Genomic DNA, 20,619 nt, shown 5'->3' with positions numbered 1-20,619 from the left:
TCTTGAGCAAAAATTGTTAAAATCACTTACCTATTGGCACGAACCACTGTTATGTTGACACAAGCTACTTATCAAAGCACCAATTTTAAATTGTACCTTTAAGGGTTTTTTTGTTTTCCTTTCTTTTTTGTGGTTTTATCATTTGTGATCCTTACTGTTCAATTTGAAAGCACTTTTTTAAAACAGTTTGGACTGAAGAAGAAGACAGGCTTCTGGGGGAGACAAGGCATTTATTAGAAGTCAATTTCCTGAATAATACCAACAATGTTTCACACAAAGTCTGGCAATGTTTCAGTATTTTCACTTCCCAAGATCAACATTACAAATGAACAACAAGTATGGCACATTTAAATAGACACCATTCACCTGTGAGGGGATTAATTAAGACATTCAAACAAAGTTTCAAATGAAGACTCTCATTCTGCTGAGTGCATCTATACTGTAATTATACTTTCTAAAACGAGACAGTTCACTAACTGTACAGGACTCCATACGTCTGCAACACATTTGTTTGGGTAGAGGGGAAGGAAAATGGTACATGAACATTTACAAAATGGTTAAGAAATACAGTTCACGCATATACATTTGGAGAGTGGCAGTCAAATACAGTTCGTCTAAAAGGTAAAAAGCTAGTCTCACATGTCATGTGCAGTTTCCTTCAGGCTTGTAAATGTAAAGCAACAGCTTCCCATTCAAACAAATGGTCCAATGACAATGACGTCCCATTTGTGTTCCTATAATGCTTGGTGCATCCGTTTCTATTCATGAGAAAGGCATCCTGAAAGAACTGGATAGTGAGCCACCTTTAAAGACTGGAATTTCATGATCAGCCCCATTGATTGCCAGCAGTCCCAGCAGCATCACCAGTCCCTCGTCACCCATCAATGTGGAAGAAAGAAAACAAAACAATAAAACACTAGAATTGCAAAAAAGGTGGGGGCAAAAAAAGAGGAGAGGTCATCACGAAGTCATCCTTTGTTAACTCTTTGTTAAGCATGTCCTGTAAGCTGAAGTTGGCTAAAGGAGGTAATGAGGTTATAATGGGCCCTCTCCTCATCTGTCAGCTCCATGTTTCCAGGCCTGACCACCACCACAACATTAATGCCGGCTTCTTCTGCAGCTTTGGCCTCTGCAATGACAAATGCAGTCACATTAAAAAAGGAAGTACACTGTTGTCTTTTGCCCTTAACAGAATATTATTATCAAGACGTGACAATAAACAAAAGTGGCCAATAGGAATCTCTTTGGAGACGGGTGTCAGACGGTTTCAAAACCTCAACACAAAACGACTACTTTGAACATTTCAGTGTTTCACAAAGCCTCACTTTGCCCATCACTGCCTTCGCCCCCACCGATCTATTCATCCTGGTAGTCTTGATGTGATCTTACTAGCAGACCAAACCCAGAATATTATCATTGCTAACATACTTACCCCGGGTGACGTCTGTCAGGAATGTGATTTCCTCAGGCTGACAGCCGATCCTCTCTGTAATTCTCTCATAGCTCTTTGCATCTACTTTAGCCCCTATACTGGTGTCAAAGTGACCGTCAAATAACTGAAAAGAAAAAAAATCAAACCATCAGATTAGACAATATCAATAACATAAACAACAAGAGCTTACAATTTGTTTTAGCCAAGTACAGCCCCTCCAATACAAAAATTTAACCTTCTTATAAAATACATAAAAGAAAAAGAAAATAGAAACTATGTGCAAGCAAAGGTTGTGTTTGCACTAAAGTGGGAGAGGGGAACATACTTCTAGAAGATCTCCTTCAACAGAGTATCCAAATAGAAGTTTCTGTGCCTCCACGCTTCCAGAGGAGTAGATGTAGACTTTCAGGCCACGTGCTCTCCATGTTCTGATGGATGGAACTACATCCTGATAGACCCTGATTTTAAAAAGGGATGGAAAAAAAAACTGCAGCTTATTAAAATTATTATTATTATTTTTTATCTCAACCTCTGACAAACAAGCCAAATTATGACCCAAACCTGAGCAGAGCGCATATGAATTTTAAAAGTGAGGAAAATGATCAGTGTACTTACTCGCCTTTGATTCTCCCAGATGCATAAGCTGCCCTCCACATGTGACCCTGAAACTGTTTGAGTGCTGTGGACTTCCTGTCTGCCGCCATCTGCCACAGAACATTTTCTACTACTTCCCTAATGGCCTTCTCCTCATCTGTGTGAACTGTCTGGTCCACAGTGTGCACAGGACACGCCCGGTTCTGTTTCATGTCCTCTTCAATCTGCCGTGACAGTCAGCCTTTTTGTTAAAAGAGCGCTAAGGCATGTTCCCTGGTTTACTTGGTGGATTAAAACAGGGACGACAATATTCATCAAAAAAAAGGCAAGCAATTCAGAAAATAAAGGATAGAAGATGAAAATATAAGAATTCTTCAGTACCCAAATAAAAGTTTTCCCTCCTTTGTTCACTAGCTGCTGATAAATAACAAGCTGCATTCCTGCCAGGCTGAGTAACAGCCTGGATTTCATTCTTCCAGTAGGGAATCACACTTAAAAACATGTTTGCCAGTTACCTGTTTCTTTAGTAGATGAACATCTTGTTTGCACTCGTCTTCTTCCCAGTGAGTGGACAGGTAATCCTCAAGATGCTCTTTGATGTACGGAAAAAGGATATCCTAGAAATGAAAACATGGACATGTGACAGCGAAAAATAAAATAAAATCAAAACATAAAACCCACACTAACGCCTGAGTGATTTGTCAGCAGACCGATATCACCTATCTGCCAATCTGTATTTATAGCAGCCAATAAAGTTAAATTTTAATAACAGAAACTACAGAAGAGATGGTAGAAACACCCTTCAACCAGTGCTGATGTCCATAGTTTCTCCACCGGAGGGCACTCTGCAACTTCCCCGATGGCAATATAGGACATACATATATCGGTTAGGCTCTAATTCAGAGCCTCTAGTCAGAAAATACTAACAGAACAATTTTTATTGATTCCTGTTTTGAAAGCCTTTTCTTTCATTTATGGTACAGCTGTTGTGTCCGTTTGCATAGACATTTGCCTACCCAGAGAGGAGTTTTTTTAACCCACGCAAATGTGCTTCCATGCAGTTCTTGAAAAACCCAACAGTGTGTAGCTCAATGTTGATGAGCATTGTGAATGGTGACTGGTAAACCAATGGTCAGGAGCAACAGGAGACTACCAGGCATGGGAGATGCGTCAAAACGCAAAAATTTAAGTGAAAAAGAAGAAAAAAGTATGACGAATACAGAGGACACCTTCCACTGGTTTTAACATTTGGTCTTACATCAGGCTGAAGGACCAACAACAGCACAAGCAAGAGTAGCACACTGCCTCCATTTGGCAACACACAGATAGTGTATGGACAGTGGACAGACGGTGTGGACCGTCTGCAGGTAGGCGGACTGTCCATAGCTGCCCCACTGACTGCCAACACACTGCCACCGCTGAACCGTAATAAACTGTCATGTTTCTTCACGCCGTGTGGAATGATCTAGAGCGGGAATTGACCTCCACATTACTGACTTCCAACAGCTGCATACTTACATCGTGACGCTAAACAGTAATTAGAAAACTGGCCTGACTCCACATGTCTATGTCTGTTTCTAACGCATGCTTTGTGTTTCTAAGACACAAAGCAAAGAGGCTTCCATAAAAGTAAAAAAATATTACATGAAACTGCTAATTACAACACTTCTTGTGTGACATAAACGCAGCGTTAGGTGTGTTCGTTGTCAAACGGCATTTCTGGTTATATAAAGCAAATATGGACGAAACAATAAAAGGACAAAAGCAGACAGTTGTAGAAGCAAAACAATAAAATTGCATTACATTCAGGCGATAGAGAGACGCTGTGAAGTTCTGTTGGTTTAGCTATGTGCTACCGGTGACAGGCAGCTGTTAGCATAGCCGCACAACCGGACGTGCAGACTTTGTTTGCATTTCACGCTGCTTACCTTCACAAATGTAATCGGTGTGGTGGTGCCTTCAATGTCGAGCAGCAGGGCACTAGTGCAGGCAGGAATAGAAACAGTGGCCATTTTTACTGGGTGAGTCTGCAGCTGCTCTTGTTAGCTGACGTTAGCTTACTAATTAGCAGCACCGCGGTGGAAGAACCAGGCTGTACCCGGTCCTCGCTGTTTCTACAAGACTAACAGATCAAGCAGACCACAGATTATGCACGCGCTAACAAATCTATCTGGTGGTAAACCACTAACTAGCTATCACTTCACAGCTAACACACAGGGCAGTAATATGCACACATGGCCAGCTCCGTCAGTTCAGACTCCACGCCAGTAGGTGGCGGTACCTTAATAATGAACAACAAGTAAAACAACAAGAAGAGTTTGTTTATTTGTTTAAAATCTATATTCCAACACCTACTTTACTTGTCTGTGCCATTTTATTAAATGAAAGCATATTTTGCATTAGGTATTATGTATTGGTTAACATTTATGACAACAGGGGGCTATTTTATATGAAAGTGTTTTATTTGTCCTACAACAGCAATACTGAAACTATGCCAGTGCCACACTGTAATGCAGAAGTAGTAGTATAAGGTACACCTGTTAACTAATCATTAACACAATTTTATTTGTATAGCCCCTTTCAACATAAAAATTACAGGGCTATAAAAGGGCTATCTTAAATAAATCAAACGTGAGTGAACAAATGTGAATAAATCTGCAGAGAGCTGATGAGCTGATTTTAAGTCTCTATGAAACTTTTCAACTCATATACTCTTTCACCAGTCTTAAAAATAAATACTGTGATGGTGGTCCCGAGTTTGATATGTAATGAATCAGCTATTATTGTCATGTTTTAATGTAGTTAGTACTGTAAAACTAAAATTGGGCTTGTTGTACATTTTCTATTTTATAACCACAAGTTTGGTTAATATGTTATTACAGGACATCTCTTTTTTTGAAAAGCATCTCCAAACTTGAAGGCTGCACAGGAACAATTCAATTTATTGGTGATGCTTACATAGTGCAAGTAAAATTCCATCACCATTAAATGTTTAGAAGAATTCATCTTCAAGATCATAATGAAGGGTCAGAGTGTATCTTTACACTTTCCGTGAGGATATTTAAAGTAATATATGATGTAGTGTCTTTTTGTTTTGTTTCAGTTTCACTAACATGAATGTGGAAGTGTAAAGAGTATGCAGCACAAGAGGCTACAAGATCTCAGTCATTGAAGCACTGCAGGTTAAACCACAGCCACTTTGGCCGGAGACACCCTTATTATCCATGCACATATTTAAATTTTCCATGCACCTTTAAAGCTTGGAATGCACCCCAAAGTTACCTATGTAGATCACATGTTGATCAGACATTTCAGAGATCTGTAGATTCCTGGTTAGGTGATTAAAGACAAGCTTTTCATTGCTGATTTTAAAAGAAGGTGACCAGCTGTCTTTTCTGAGCGTGAGGTATTATTATCATTATATTGTCTTGATTATTCCATTAACAAAAAAATAAAAATAAAAAATAAAAAAAATTGTAAAGTGTTCAAATTTTTCATGAATATTCACCCAGAGCTAGAAATTGCAATTTTCAAATTGGATTTGTAGTTAAGAAAGAGCACCAATCCCACGTCTCATTATTTCACATTGTTTAACTAAAATGAATCAGGAAATAAAAATGCATTTCATGGATTTTCCTACATCATATTGTTCTGGTCCACCAAACACATTTTTCACATTTTACTGTAATTCTTAAATGTTTGCAGGTGGAAGCAGAGTTTGCCTGCATCACCACTGTCCTACTGACATCCAAGTTCATGCAACAGCTAGAATTCTGTGTGGGTTATTTTTGGGTGCTATAACTTTTGGTGTTTCTTCCTGTTATTCTTTCTATAATAACCTTTTCTCACAAGATTTTTTACAAAGTAAGTAGATTGGGAAAAATCTCCTTAAACTTAAGATTTAAACTGTTTAAACTGATACTTTCAGCTGCAGAAACTATTAAAAGTTTTGGGTATTGTGGACTTTTCAGTGATTACTTTTTGTGTTTCTTCCTTGTAGTTTATTTTACTAGTGTTGTTTACTGCACAATACAACAATAATCTCACACATCGCCCTTTTCTTTGCGGTAGGAAGATGACATTTAAACTAAAAGAGCTTGTGTACTGAAGGTGCTAATTGTTTATCTCACTGAAGACCCAGAAACCCTCATAAAGGAGAACATGATAAGTTTAGTGGCCTCTACTTTACACAAATTTGCTCTCTGGAAGCAAAGAGAATGTTTTTGCAGGTTTGTGTTCTGGCTAAAGATGTATTTATTTTTATTTTTAGGAATCTGAGAACAACCATTAGGGAACCCACAGACGACCTTGAAAATGTTGGACTAATCATTGAATGTGTCGAAGTGCTTCATGACCTTGGTAACATTGCAAATCCAGTTGCCATTTTGTTTGGCCTCATTTACTCACTGGTCTTGAGCTACAGTTGAGCTACTTGAGTTCAGACAAGAAACTGCAAGAAAACAGAGAAGCACTGAAAGACTGTTTAGTGTAACCTTGAAATGGAACTGAAGAACACATGGAACAAGGGCTTTTGTCCCCAACGATCAACAGAACTGGAAAGTTTTGGATCCAGACATTGAACTACTAATGGCCTTTGGAAATTATGTCCGTATGTTTTAGCAGACTTTTAAATTGTTCATATGAGGTTTTCATTTTATGTCGGTCAAGGAAGGGGGAAAGATAAAAATGGTGTCATGGTCTGGGTGAGTTGCAGTGTTTCTCCAGCAGCTCTAGGTTTCAACCCCCAGGTGGAGCCATATTACCCCACCTATTCTCCACACCTGTTGGCAATTCAGCTGGCGGTATTTAAGACCAGCGCTCTCAATGAGTCTTCATCAGAATGTCTGGCAACCTTACTTAGTGCCAGGCCTTCAATTTGTCTACTTGTCATTATTCATTCTCATTGTGCTGACTTATCGTTTCTTGTATCACAGTACCTCTCAGACCATTCACTCATCTGTGCAGTTCCTTACCTACCTTTTCATCGCTGGTCACTCCGTCATTCAGATGACCTGCTCCACCTGCCTGCCCCCCTGCCGTCACCTCTGGTCTTGGAACTCTCGGGAACTCTGGACTGTCTGGATCACAGTCAAATTGACACTCACCCCGAACCCGCTGGCAGTTTTCTCCCCACGCTCCCTCCGACCTGCTCACAAGTAAGGCAGAAACTTGTTTCCACCTGTTTACTTGTCTTACCTCCTGAAGCCCACCTGATACCTGTCTCCTCTGTTACAGAGCCTCTGACCCCAGCATCTTTTATCCTGATCCCCTTCCTGCGCTGTACCATAATTGCCACCACTAGAATCACATATAGTTACATTTTGTAGTTTCAATTTTTGTGTGTTTATAAATAAATATTCACTTTTGGGAAAATCACTCAGCCTCCACCTCTGTCTGCATTCCAGCCTGTTGTACTGGCAACCCTGCCGTGACAAATGGAGAATGTAACAAAGATTGGCATGAAAGAGGGGGAAATGAGAGATGTCAGAAGGGTTGTGTACCATATGTAAGTATTTTCTGTTTCTCCAAAACCTGGTATGTGTAGTTCCTTTCTGCTACAGAGGCCATTTGTTGTTGGTTTGCTCTTTAAATAGGATTTGATGATATTAACACAGCATAGAAAATCACCAGCTATAATCTTATTAATGTGGAAGTGAAATGGAACCACTTTTCCTACTTATTTACTTGATTACTTTTTACTTAAGTGAATACAGACTGTACAGCCTGTATTCACCTAAGGGTTTTATAAAGAATGAGTTCTGCTGTGGGCCTCTCATAACCCGTTTGTGGAAATGGCGATCGTGGCTCAAGAGTTGGGAGCTCGCCTTGTAATCGGAAGGTTGCCGGTTCGAGCCCCGGCTTGGACAGTCTCGGTCGTTGTGTCCTTGGGCAAGACACTTCACCTGTTGCCTACTGGTGGTGGTCAGAGGGCCCGGTGGCGCCAGTGTCCGGCAGCCTCGCCTCTGTCAGTGCGCCCCAGGGTGGCTGTGGCTACGTAGCTTGCCATCACCAGTGTGTGAATGTGTGTGTGAATGGGTGGATGACTGGATGTGTAAAGCGCTTTGGGGTCCTTAGGGACTAGTAAGGCACTATACAAATACAGGCCATTTACCATATGATGAACTAAAGCCATGTCTTGACATTTAAATCCTTAATCTACCTGATTATGTCATGATTAACATAGATGACATTTTTATTTCTCATAGCTGAGCTGGTGAGTCCAGTCAGTCTACGTCAGATGGTCGTCACAAATTTGAGGAACCGGCCTTTAAGCAGCAGCCCTTTGGACTCTATGAACAATCAAATCCTCTCCCTTTACCATGACCTTGTTACGGGGTCCAAGGAGTTTCCTCATATTGCAGTCAGGGGATTGTTTCACTCAGAGCAGATGAGGACACCTTTTACCCCTGTGCTGCAGAGTTAGAGGGAGAACGCCACTCCATCTCCTTCTACAGACTCACCAGCTGGTATGATGGTGCTGCCTGCATGGTGCCACTTACATTCTTAGATCCTGACTCCTGTACTTCCAGACAAGGTGGATATTTATGCGCTGAACACAGACCGGAGGAACGGTGTCCACACCCTGGATGTCAGCCTCATCGTCACCAGAGTCATCTCTGCTGTTTATCGCACAGAAAACAGTGAGATGACAAGGCACTGGAGAGTCAGACTACAGCTCAGAGGACAGCGTTATCATGTCGGGAGATCTGCCAGTTTCTAAAGATGTTTGTAAAGGGTTATGAAGAGGAAAAGAGCAGCAGCAGGAGCCCCACTCCACCAAAGAAACTGTGAAGCCTTCTCTGGAGAACTTATTTTCTCAAGACTCTTTAAGTTTTAAGACTTCTGTCAACTGCATTGGACATATGGCAGGGCTGTGACTGGATGTTGAACCAGGGACATCTATTGTAGAGCCAACTGTAAATCGAACTAAGGATCCATGAAGACAGTGTCAAGTGTAAATTATCCTCTGCTGCATCTTAGACAACAGCAAGAATGAACAAAGTGGTGAGTAATAAGTAATGTTTTAGGTTGTCTCTAAAATGATGTCCCAAAATGTTAAAAAACATCTTGAAGTTTTAACTTTTTATTGTTGCTTTTCTGCTTTTTGCTTTTAAAAGTCAGAAGAAAAAAGAAGAGACACCACACAAAAGAATTTCCCTCATTAAATTACACTGATTTAGTTTAGTTTGTATGTCGGCTTTTCATTTAAAGGTTTCAGGTTCTAGTTTCTTTACTGTGCTGTGCTCCACCACTCCTGCAGCCTAGAACTGGTCTAGTAACTTATGTGTCTTATAGTGACATAAGGGCTTTAGCTCTCAAATTTTCTCTCTAAAATATTAATTTTACAGTATTTTCACTTTATATGATGTAGGTTTGGATTTTCTCTCCTAAATTGTGATGGTGTGGCAGTCTCCACCGGTCGATCTGCTTGTGTGTATGCTTTTCTATGTGTTTTGTTTTGGCTCCCCTCCCAGTCCCCTGCCTCCTCCTTTATGTATACGTGTGTGTATTCCAGCGTGCCAGTTTATGCGCGTCATCAGGCCAGAAGGTCTTTCCAGCGCTGAAGCCAGCCACACCAGTCTTCCATCTAGATTCCAGGTGATGCTGATGACTTTCGCAAAGTGGCTACTACTTAACTGTTTGACTGAGCTTGAGTCAATGCTGGATTGTTGAGTTACCGAGTTAGTGAAGTCCCAGTTCTGAGTGGAAATAGTCTGTGCGTGTGTTTTTGAGTTCACCAAACTGATCTCTACGCCTTGTCTTGTTAGGAACTTGGAGAAGAGTGTGTCATGGGATTGGAGCATTTGGGAGTTGGGAGCACATTAACGGAAACCACTTCTTTGAAAGCTGTTTCACGATTGTTCACATTTATCACTGTAAATAAAACGCACTCTTTGGCTGGAAAATCCTGCATTTGGGTTCCATTCTCGCCACACACCTTGACATAAATAATAAACACTTTGATTTAGAAACTTCATTTTGTGTTTAGTTGTGTTGTCTAATATTTAGATTTGTTCAATGATCTGAAACACTTTTTCACACCACTGTATGTACATAGAAGTTCTGTTCAAATACCATGAACAGAATCATTCCAACAATGTGAACCTGAAGCTGTCACTGCAACTGTACTAATGCCCAGTTTGTAACAACAGACATGATGCCTCATGCTACAGAACAACCCCAAGAGATGCAGTTAAATGCGGCCTCAAAGTCCAAAAAAACCCCACACGCATATCGATCAGTTGGGCAAACTTGTCGACACTGTTCTTCAGAGGATAAAGTGCTGGTGGTGTGTTCCACCATCAGACTTCCACACAATGTTCCAGAGATGTGCTAACCAGGAAAGCACAAGAGCCTTAATGCCATTTCCAGAACTTTTTTTTTTTTAATTTAATTGTAATTCTAAGAGTCGTTTGGCACATGTAAATAATGATCAAATGATAACTACAACAGCAGTATTAATAATATTAATAATGGTACAAATAGTTATGATTACTGATTATTTTTACATTTTTAAGATAGCCAGACCTTCATCATTTGTTCTAAATCTGTGTGTAGAGCACCAGCAGATTCATGTATTAAAATATAGATGAATCACTGACTTGTGACACTGTTTCAGTTTCTTTAGTCATATCTCCTCCTGTTTTCTTACTTTAGTGATGTAGGTGTCTCTCTTACACCATCATCACTTTCTCCACTTCACCTTGAGGTAAACTTGCTTATTTGCAAAGAGAAGTAGAAGCATGGCAGTATATGGATGATTCAGAGTCAACACACACAGTGGTAAGAACAAAATTTGCACAGGTTTCATGTAATTTTGTGTGTGCACTTTTTTTTTTGCACAGGATAACAATGTTTCCATACATATACTGAATGAGGTCCAATGTTATTCACAGGAAAACTGGATCTACTTAGTTCTGCCTGTATTTTCTTCACATGGCTACACTGCTACGATCGCACAATTTTAAGGGTTTAACCAGCCATAGAGGGAATAGTGCCACTCCACCTTGGAAGATGAGGGCAGATTCAAAGTTTTTATATTTTGTGTTTATTGGTTGTTGGAACATTCAGAGAATCCCCTGACCACATTATTGAGGTTTACAGATACAGTGACATCTGTATGTACACAGCTGTGCTACAGTGCAGTTATGTGGAGCCTCAGCAAAGATGAATACTGTCAGAAACATCAGTCTTATTCCTTCACTGTATTTTTTTATTTATGTATTTCATATGAAACTGAAACTGAATAGGAAACCTATAAAAGATTATAAAACACATTAACACACAGAGTACATAATAACACAATCATACTGGCAATGATTGCAAGTACTAAGTCAATTAAAATCCATCAAGAATGCAGTGTTTATTTAAGGTTTTGTTTCTTTCATTACACTCTCAGATGACATGCGCTTTTCAAACATTACCTTTAAACTGTTTAATATAGCGCTCATTCCATCCATTCACCTTTTATCTGTAATACTTTTGAGATGTTTTGTGTTTGAGACAGTGCAGATTTCTGGTATTTTGTGTAAATTTAAGCATTTAACAATTTGATTATTTCTAATAAAAAAAAAAAAGAGTGTGAAACTGAAGTTAGACTTGTGTTTGGAAATAAACCACCCCGTGTTGTGTAGCTTTCTGGATTACTGGACTACATACTCATTTATTATATTGGCTATACAGTGGTCCCTCGCTGCAGTTCACCTCTCGCAGCCTCGCTGTTTCACTGATTTTTCTTTGTGTGCAATTTTCCATGTCAATAAACACAACAATGTCAATGAAATGTTTTGCACCGTCAAAGAGAACCGGGGTTGCCTTTGGTTTCATTCTATAATACTGGACTTTTTTTTCTACGAAGGTTTGAACTTTGAGAGTGTTTAAACATGAGAGAAAAATGTGAAAATAATAATAATAATGGATTGGATTTATATAGCGCTTTTCAAGGCACCTAAAGCGCTTTACAATGCCATTATTCATTCACGCTCACATTCATACACTGGTGGAGGCAAGCTACGGTTGTAGCCACAGCTGCCCTGGGGCAGACTGACAGAGGCGAGGCTGCCATATCGCGCCATTGGCCCCTCTGGCCAACACCAGTAGGCGGTAGGGTAAAGTGTCTTGCCCAAGGACACAACAACCAGGACAGAAAGGCCGGGGATCGAACCGGCGACAGGTGCACTTCCCAACCCCCTGAGCCACGGTCATGTTTTACGTAACTAAAATTTTTAATTATGTAGGTTAAAGAAAATAAGAACGTTACAAAGTATATTTATATGAAACATGTGTGTACTTACTGCATTTGATGTATTTTAACCATATATAAAGCAGATTACAGAATGTAACGTGTAATTTTGCCACCCCATTTGATTTCACCCTCATGCCACCCTAAGAAACTTTCTCTAGATCCGCCCCTGAAAGAGAGCTGTAACTGAGTAATAAGTATGTACTTGTAAATACAACATCAGACCTTAAACATGAGCCTGTGTAACACCCTACAGCTCACTGAGCAGCTACATGGGCACTTCAGAGGTTTCTGAGCAATGGAAGGGATACCCTGGTCTGTCTGTGCACAGAATACTGAAGCTGCTGTGACGAAACTCGATGGCAAAAGTGCTGATGAAGATGAGCAAGATCATGACGAGCACCCACTGGCATCGACTTGCATGCATGTGAAGGCGTTGAGACATCAGGGAGAAGTCTGTGTCGAGGGAGTTAAGGGTTCGGAGAGTGAAGGTGTGATGACATGAAAAATGAACATCGCATGATACTTTTACAGCCCTCTACCAGAATTATGTGCTATTCATCTGCTGAGCCAGGCAGAAAATAAATTCCATCCAAACTAAGAGCAGAGAGACGGTCTGGAAGTATTTTTATAGCTTCTTATTAGGTAAAGAATCAGCATGAAGCAATTATAGTTTCCACAGATGTTAGACAATTTGATAAAAAACGTAAGACGTTTAAAGACCAAAGCCAAGAGAAAATACAAAATCTAGCAAATTAAAACATTAAAGTTTAGAATATATGTATATAAGGAAATTGTAAAAATGAAGCATTAACGATACAACCCAAATAAATTCTCATTTCAAATAAACAGAGTGCTGGTTCAAAGTAACCCCCCTTTTCTTATATTTTTGCATATGTGTCACACTTACACGTGCATCAATTAAATATCAGACAAAGTAAACACTAAATGCAGTTTTTAAATGATGATGATATCACTTCTCTTTAGTCTGGAGAGCATAACTTTAAACTTTTCCTGCTCATACATGCCTGGGTACGATCTTGTCACTGAAGTGGACGCGCAACGGGATATCATAGCGTGGCTCAAGCACGTTCATCATAGTTTAAACCCCTTGTTTTGCACAAGGGAATACGACCTCCCGTCTGCAGCTAAACACCCCAGTAGCTTTTGTAATAGCTTTAGCCCGATCGGATTGGGGAGCAAAGGGCTGCTTAAATGCTGCAAACTCCTCTGCTCCTCCCCTTAGACCGCTAGCGCTGGCCATAACTATCGCTTGACAGACTGACCACGCGCACCATACACATACGTTTTTTCCTTCTTTTTCGAATCTTCGGATCACGTGCGTCCCGAACCGTGGAGTGGGATCGGTTTGGTTTACGGATCAACCGTGATCCGTTGCACCACTAGTGTCCAGTACTGAATTTCAGCCTTTCCCCTTATGCAAAGACATTTCTCCAGATTCTTGAACTCTTCTGATAATACATATCTAGATGATGAGATCAAAGTCTGCCTTCCCCAGAGAACTCTGCCTCTTACAGTATACCTATTCATGTTATTGACCTGTTGCCAGGTCACCCTATTAGTTGTAAAATGTTCCTGGAGCTGCTTCTTTTTAGTACCTCTTACTTATCCAGCCTCTTGTTGCCCTCGTCACAACTTTTTTGGGTTGTTCTGTAAATAGAATATGGGTTTATGAGATTTGCAAATCATTGCATACTGTTTTCATTTACCTTTTACACAAAAGGTGCAAAACTCTGTGGGAATTGGAGTTGTAATTCGTTCTTCTATGAATGCCAGTAAGGGAGAGTTTGTTGCTCTTTTGTATTTCACGTGAAAAATAGGCATCTCACTCACATGAGTAGATTCTTCTCTTTATACCAAGTAAAAGGATACAAAGTATCATGCAAAGAGTGATGGATCCAGACAACAGGAATCGAGCGATGGCAGCCATCTTCCCCTCATTCTTCAGGTTAACTCTCAGGGTGATATAGGACTGCAGCCAGCAGAACAAGGTTCCCAGTCCAAACACCATAATGGTGCCAATGTTGTGAATGTTTTCCTCAGTGAATACCTAACACAAAAACCAGTCAGTCAGTAAACCCAGACTTCAGTTCTTAAGTCGGAAAATTAACCACCAGATGTTAATTTTCGTGTGTATGTTTGTGTGTAACTACCTGAAAATTTCCTACAATGGTCATTCCAAAGGAGCTAATAGAAAAAACCACCAAACTAGAAATGTTCAGCCAAGGTTTGTCAATTTTGCCCTTCAGCTGCAGGTATCTGAAAACGGCAATAAAAAACCCTGAAAACATGAGAAGAACCATTACGGATCTAAAAACAAACCTCTCAGCACACAGCGAGTAGGTTAAAAACAAGACTTTCTTTTTCTTTTTTGTTTTTAAATGAGCTGAAAGATGTTCTGAATTAATGAAAAGAGCAAACTGATGTACTGTCTATGTATCCAAAGCTTGATATACGTTTTTTCTTATGAGCTCCATCGCTGTCCAATAATTAATGAAAGCTCTAGTAACAGTATCAAGAGCAATGTTTCTATTACCTACAAATGCTGCTAGGTTCATGACTTCACTGAAGACACAGCTGGCTGGAGGAAAGTTGCCTGCAATACTGAGACAGGAAGCAGGAGAAAAATCATATTTGCTATTCTTAAATTAAATGTTTTTTTATTGTTAATATGATATGAAACGGAGAGCACAGCACACACCTGATGTAGGGAGGATAAAGGGAGCCATTTCTTCTCCTAAAACAAATGAACAGCATGAATCCAGAGATACAGCAAAAGAAATACCTGAAGTGTATAAAATATATGAATTCAAACCTGTATTCTGAACCCAGCGGTGTTATGTTCTTATTGTAAACAGCTATGAAGTACCTGTTTAAAGGCAGCAACACAGAAAGAAACATGATAAATAAAACATTCTGTAACAAAAGTGGAAGCAATACTGAGGCGTGTGTGTATGTGTTTGTTTGTTTTTTTAACTACTCTGGATTGAAATATTTCGATCATGAGCTGCTCGTCTACAGCTCAAATAACCTGTGATGTACCGCAAGGTTTCCTAGTCATACGCATCCAAAAACGCCACATCAAAAACCTTTTTGCCATCAGGCCTCCCCTTCACTTTGAAATGATATATCTGAGAAGAATAATGATCACGAACTCACTTCTCAGAACATTTTCTTTTTTATTACAGGCATGCTTTCATGTGACACCAGCGTTCATAGTCTCTTATCATCTGGTTATCATCTATATTTCCCATTTTTGTTCCCTTACTTGTAGCCTTTCACTGGTAACCTACTGGTAAACATAACCCACCCTCCCAAGTATGCACACATACAGGTGTGCACACGTGTGTTATTCTGTCTGGGAACATGATGGCTCAAAACGTTTTGAATGAATCCTGATAAAACTTTGCAGGTGTAGGGTGGGGTGACGTTAACAATCCATTGAAATTTGCCTTACATCCACCGAGATCTTCAAGGTCAACGTAATGAATTATTGGTTGGAAATTGACTTATAATCTTATACGTGTGGTGTCTATTGTCAACATCTAGAAAATTTGCCTTCCCTTCAAGTTGAAACCAAAATGCATTTTTACTCCACTACAGACTTCTTCAAGTCCATTTAAAAAGAACAAAGAAAAACAAAATACAAAACGGTTCTGTTAAAAGTAAATACTCCCCAGAGAGTGAGCTGCCTTGGTGCAGGTTTGGGCTGTCGGAGTGCTTCTTGTTAGTTTCTGATTTGCGTGTCACATGTTTTTCTTATCATTTTTAATCTCTCTTTGGTTAATCTTATTCATCCCTAATATTTGACTTCCTGTTGCTTAATTTACCTTCTGAGTATTTTGCTCTCACTTCTTAAACTTTCAGGTGCCACACAAAGTTAGCTTTTACTTCAGCAAAGTGTACTCAACTTACCTTACTATCTTTATTAGAATAGCCAACGGAACCTGACTGTTTTGTGAGCTTTTCTGTTTCTTTTCAATAACTTGACATTTCTTTCTAGTCGTTATGTCTCCGTGTTGATATTACGTCTTTTTAGTTGCTTAGGAGCCATAGATATTTGTGTTAGTGCTGTTTTGTGTTGCAAGTGATCCTTTTTGGAGTCTTCATGGTTTTCTTTTATTGGGTATCTGTATAGTACAGCGTGTACACAGATAATAACCAGTTAATCTGGTTATCTTTGTTGTGTTGTGTTCCTAAAAAGAACAAAACTTACACCGTCCACAGTCCAGTAGCAGTACAAACAGAGTAGATGGGAGGCAGAAGAGCCCACAGGCTGAAATTCAGCATCTTGTCCTCTCTCAGTCCACAGATGAAGATGCTGTGTTAGTCTGCATGATAACATGTATCTGTTTAATATATTTGAAGCGTAAAGGAGATGGAGATTAAGAGAGAACTCGTTCAGGTGGAGACAATAGCAGGGTCCAGAAGGGATACAGCAGGAAATACTTTCAAGAACTACTTCTGAGTTACCTCTTGCATTCAATTTTGCGTTTTCTTACGTTAGCCTGTATTACCTGACAGCTGGAAGAAGCAGCAAAATTACAGATCCAGCCTGGCTTAACAATGCTTTTGTATTAGATTTCCTGAAATGACTTTTTTTGCTAACTCCATTAAGGATCTACAGCTGGACCTTGCCATGTGACCTACTGACCGCGATATGTTTATTATTATGTTATGATGGGTTGACACAGGAGGGACAAGGAAAACCGTTAACAAGACGCGTGGTAAATCATGATATGCTGTCATAAATACATAAAGCTGTTAGGCATTTGTGCATTACAAATGCAGCCTTTAAAACCACATATTAGCAAATTTAGCTCCAAACAACATTTTTTTAAAAATGCGGTGTTACATTTTTCACAGCGTTTACAAATTTTCAACAACAAAATGAATCTTAAATTTACATAGTAGATCTAAACTTTAAATGTGTTTGACACGTGAGCGTGCCCTCACACGACCATTGGGGGGGGCGGGGGGGGGCGTTAGGTCATCTTTTTTTGGGAAAATGACCCTTATGAGGACAATAACAAGTTATTTGGAATCAGAGTTTCAGACACAGTGACTTCAATCCGTAGGATCTAATTTTAATTTCCTTGTAGCAAATGTGCAACTGGTTTGTGACCAGGGTCGTTTGAGACATGTAAAATATACTTTTATATTCACGAGGAAGGCGATGAAGAAGTCATTTTAACTATTTCTAAATACTTAAATCTCCCTTTTCCTTCCGACGTGTCTCTCAGTGGGAAGACAGAAGAAAAAACACAGTATACGTATTTTAGGACCATCAGGAAGCGACTTGTGTAATACTGTCAGATAGAGTTAGGAGGACATGATACTTCTGCACACAAACATTACAAGCAGATAGTAGGCTGTTCTAATCGGTTAGCACATATCAAACTGTGGAGCATACCTGTCTCTGTGGCGGATAATCCCCCAAACAGCGCACCGAGGAGCGGACTTGATGGTCCCGCAGGTATATCGCGTTCACAGTCCGCTGGCAGTCCCGGGACTGGTCGCCCGCGGTGCTGTCTGTGTGCCCGCAGAGCGCCCTGCTGTCACATGGGGGCAGTGTGCTCTTGGGGTTTGTGGGCTTCTGTGCTGTTGTTTGCAAGAGCATCCGTTTGTCCGTCAGTGAGCCGCGAAGAAGGGAAGAAGGGCGTTACTTAGCCCAGCACAGACTGGTTGTACCACGTCCAACGCCCTCTGGTGGATAGGAGTGGTGAAGGACTAAAATTAAAAATGTGCACATCGGATGCATGTTGTTTTCTCAAAAGCCCTTTCTGCCATTATTAGTTTGTTTCATCGTGCTGATTTTGGTCCAAGGGCTCACTTTATTTTTTTTGATAAGTTTAAATTGAATTGCTAACTTCATGCTGTTTGGCATGGACTCCAGAATACTCACCAACCTCGAGAGTTTTCTGTCTGTCTGCGTCACGACCTGGTAGGAGGTTTTAGTGCTCTAGTGGTCAGATCAGCACAATCACCACCACCCAGGACCTCTGCAGACAGCATTGTAGGAGGAAGACGCAGAGGATCCTCAGCCTTACACTCTTCACGCTCCTGCATCAGGCAGGAGGTACATCAGCATCCATCCCCACCAGCAGATTCACACTTTTTACACTATATACCATTACCTCTGCACTACAGTTGCTTCAGTATTTTTAGTAACCTGTATTTATTCTACTTTTTTTATTATATACATTTTCTTTATTTATGTAGTTTATTTTATATCAAAAAATAAAATCAATGCAATAGTCACCCAGATAGCGAACACTCATTGTTAAATCAATATTAGGCAATTCCTTTGAATTAACACTGAAATCTGACATTGATTTTGCACTCTCTGTTAAGATTGAAACAGTGTTAGAATTTCATATTGAATCAATGTTAAAAATCTGATGCTGATTTTACATTAAATCAGCAAAACGCATTAATATTGAATCAATGTTGAACTTTCACATTGATTTTACATCAAATTTTCACCCTCGGTTAATAATGAATCAGTGTTGAATTCTGATGTTGATTTTCCACCACTTTTGCACCCTTGGTTAATATCGAAACAACAATAAAGTCATGATTAAAAATCAACAGGACTTCACAGGTATTTCAATCAATACTAAACCACTGCAAACTACCATCAATACTTAAGCCTGTGAAAAAGACAATTGTGTATTATCTAAAAAAAAAAGGATAACCATTATCTGTTAAACATTGTGTTACAATTTAACATGTCCATAATAATATACCTACAACATTAAGCTTCATGCTTGATCTAATTTAAAAAAAAACATGACAACAGACATCTTTGTATCAATTAAGGAAACAGTTTATTTTATATGGAAAAAACATTTATTGTTAAAAGTATTATTTACAATTCATTGTTTTTAGATTACTTTGTGAGGTGGCTACAAATTGGGCGTCCTGCACCACCCATCTGATTTGGAGCATAGCCATTTCTCCACTACTTGGTCGAAGGCAAACTTGCTTGAATAAAATGTCTAAGACTCCCGGTGTGCTGCTTCCACTTGAATGTCTCGCATTTGTATGTACAGCTAAAGTGTTACTTTGCACTTTTGAGAAAAATTTAGATATATTTATGAATTAAAGGTATATCAGCATTAGTGTAGTGCTCCCGGTGTGCTGCTTCCACTACCAACAACTTTTTTTTGATCTCCTCAAATTCCGTTCTGCCTTAGAGAAAGCCCAGAAACCAGTTAATTATATTTTTTTTCTGCATGAGATTCCTCAAGACATCATGTCTGATTGAGGACCCCAGTTGATATCTCACATCTGGAGAGAGTTCTGTGCCAGGCTCGGTCCAGGTTAGTCTATTATTTGGCTTCCATCCGCAGACTAACAGGCAGACTACACGAGCCAACCAGAAGTTGGAAGTGGCTCTCCAGGGTGTTGCCTCCATTAATCAGTTCTCCTGGAGCATGCAGTTAACCTGGATTGAGTACGCCCACAACACAATGACATCTTGGGCAACTGGTCTCTCTCCATTCGAGGCGTCGCTGGGCTATCAACCTCCTCTGTTCTCTCAAAGGTGAGAGTTCTGTCACTGTCTCTGCATCTTGAAGGCCACTTGGACCACCCTCCTCAGGACAAAGGACCAGAATAAGCGCCTTACTGACCATCATCAGACTCTAGCTCCGAGCTACTTGGTCATAAATTTTGACTTTCTACTTGTGGACTGGGAATAGTATGTTCGGTATGGTATATGTGTTCTGCAGCTTGTCTTAAACTGTTTGAGCTTTGTGATGTGGCACCGGTAGTACAGGGAGTGCAGAATTATTAGGCAAGTTGTATTTTTGAGGAATAATTTTATTATTGAACAACAACCATGTTCTCAATGAACCCAAAAACTCATTAATATCAAAGCTGAATGTTTTTGGAAGTAGTTTTTAGTTTGTTTTAGTTTTAGCTATTTTAGGGGATATCTGTGTGTGCAGGTGACTATTACTGTGCATAATTATTAGGCAACTTAACAAAAACAAATATATACCCATTTCAATTATTTATTTTACCAGTGAAACCAATATAACATCTCCACATTCACAAATATACATTTCTGACATTCAAAAACAAAACAAAAACAAATCAGCGACCAATATAGCCACCTTTCTTTGCAAGGACACTCAAAAGCCTGCCATCCATGGATTCTGTCAGTGTTTTGATCTGTTCACCATCAACATTGCGTGCAGCAGCAACCACAGCCTCCCAGACACTGTTCAGAGAGGTGTACTGTTTTCCCTCCTTGTAAATCTCACATTTGATGATGGACCACAGGTTCTCAATGGGGTTCAGATCAGGTGAACAAGGAGGC

The 20,619-nt window shown here is 39.8% G+C and overlaps 2 protein-coding genes and 1 long non-coding RNA gene across 5 annotated transcripts; 1 reads left to right on the top strand and 2 right to left on the bottom strand.

Annotated features, from left to right (window-relative positions):
- Positions 1-210: 210 nt before the first annotated feature.
- enoph1 (enolase-phosphatase 1) lies at positions 211-4,284 on the bottom strand. Of its 2 annotated transcripts, none has more exons than XM_031734374.2 (6): positions 3,955-4,284; positions 2,542-2,643; positions 2,048-2,250; positions 1,758-1,890; positions 1,433-1,556; positions 211-1,129 (listed from the first exon to the last, which is right to left on the bottom strand). In XM_031734374.2, the coding sequence occupies exons 1-6, from the start codon at positions 4,036-4,038 to the stop codon at positions 990-992; spliced, it is 786 nt and encodes a 261-aa protein (XP_031590234.1). In that variant the 5' UTR covers positions 4,039-4,284; the 3' UTR covers positions 211-989. The 2 variants fall into 2 exon arrangements, with proteins under 2 accessions (XP_031590234.1, XP_031590235.1); XM_031734375.2 differs by lacking the exon at positions 3,955-4,284 and adding an exon at positions 3,830-3,933.
- Positions 4,285-4,468: 184 nt separating this feature from the next.
- Positions 4,469-10,004, top strand: LOC116315926. 2 transcript variants are annotated; one of them, XR_004199131.2, is made up of 5 exons: positions 4,469-7,182; positions 7,262-7,532; positions 8,233-9,031; positions 9,543-9,625; positions 9,796-10,004. It is a non-coding gene; the product is annotated as an uncharacterized LOC116315926 (long non-coding RNA). The 2 variants fall into 2 exon arrangements; XR_005613852.1 differs by having other exon boundaries at positions 9,543-9,708.
- Positions 10,005-12,231: 2,227 nt separating this feature from the next.
- On the bottom strand, positions 12,232-17,923 carry tmem150c (transmembrane protein 150C). Its single transcript, XM_031734378.2, has 8 exons — positions 17,704-17,923; positions 16,507-16,621; positions 15,106-15,159; positions 14,992-15,027; positions 14,827-14,894; positions 14,444-14,571; positions 14,163-14,340; positions 12,232-12,725 (listed from the first exon to the last, which is right to left on the bottom strand). The coding sequence occupies exons 2-8, from the start codon at positions 16,578-16,580 to the stop codon at positions 12,538-12,540; spliced, it is 726 nt and encodes a 241-aa protein (XP_031590238.1). The 5' UTR covers positions 16,581-16,621; positions 17,704-17,923; the 3' UTR covers positions 12,232-12,537.
- Between the last annotated feature and the right edge of the window lie 2,696 nt (positions 17,924-20,619).

Source organism: Oreochromis aureus, linkage group 7 (genome assembly GCF_013358895.1).
Source record: "Oreochromis aureus strain Israel breed Guangdong linkage group 7, ZZ_aureus, whole genome shotgun sequence".
Lineage (NCBI taxonomy): Eukaryota > Metazoa > Chordata > Actinopteri > Cichliformes > Cichlidae > Oreochromis > Oreochromis aureus.
This window is presented reverse-complemented; position numbering and strand designations above follow the sequence as displayed.

What these genes read in the sequence shown, in the direction of transcription:
- tmem150c (XM_031734378.2), bottom strand. Translation starts at nt 16,580, where the DNA reads ATGCTGAATTTCAGCCTGTGGGCTCTTCTGCCTCCCATCTACTCTGTT. An exon ending in CCATTGTAGGAAATTTTCAG is followed by an intron (nt 14,341 to 14,443) that starts GTAGTTACACAC and finishes TTTTTGTGTTAG; the next exon opens with GTATTCACTGAGGAAAACAT. An exon ending in CACTCTTTGCATGATACTTT is followed by an intron (nt 12,726 to 14,162) that starts GTATCCTTTTAC and finishes CCCTCGACACAG; the next exon opens with ACTTCTCCCTGATGTCTCAA.
- enoph1 (XM_031734374.2), bottom strand. Translation starts at nt 4,038, where the DNA reads ATGGCCACTGTTTCTATTCCTGCCTGCACTAGTGCCCTGCTGCTCGAC. An exon ending in CACCGATTACATTTGTGAAG is followed by an intron (nt 2,644 to 3,954) that starts GTAAGCAGCGTG and finishes TTTCATTTCTAG; the next exon opens with GATATCCTTTTTCCGTACAT. An exon ending in CCTGACAGACGTCACCCGGG is followed by an intron (nt 1,130 to 1,432) that starts GTAAGTATGTTA and finishes TTGTCATTGCAG; the next exon opens with AGGCCAAAGCTGCAGAAGAA.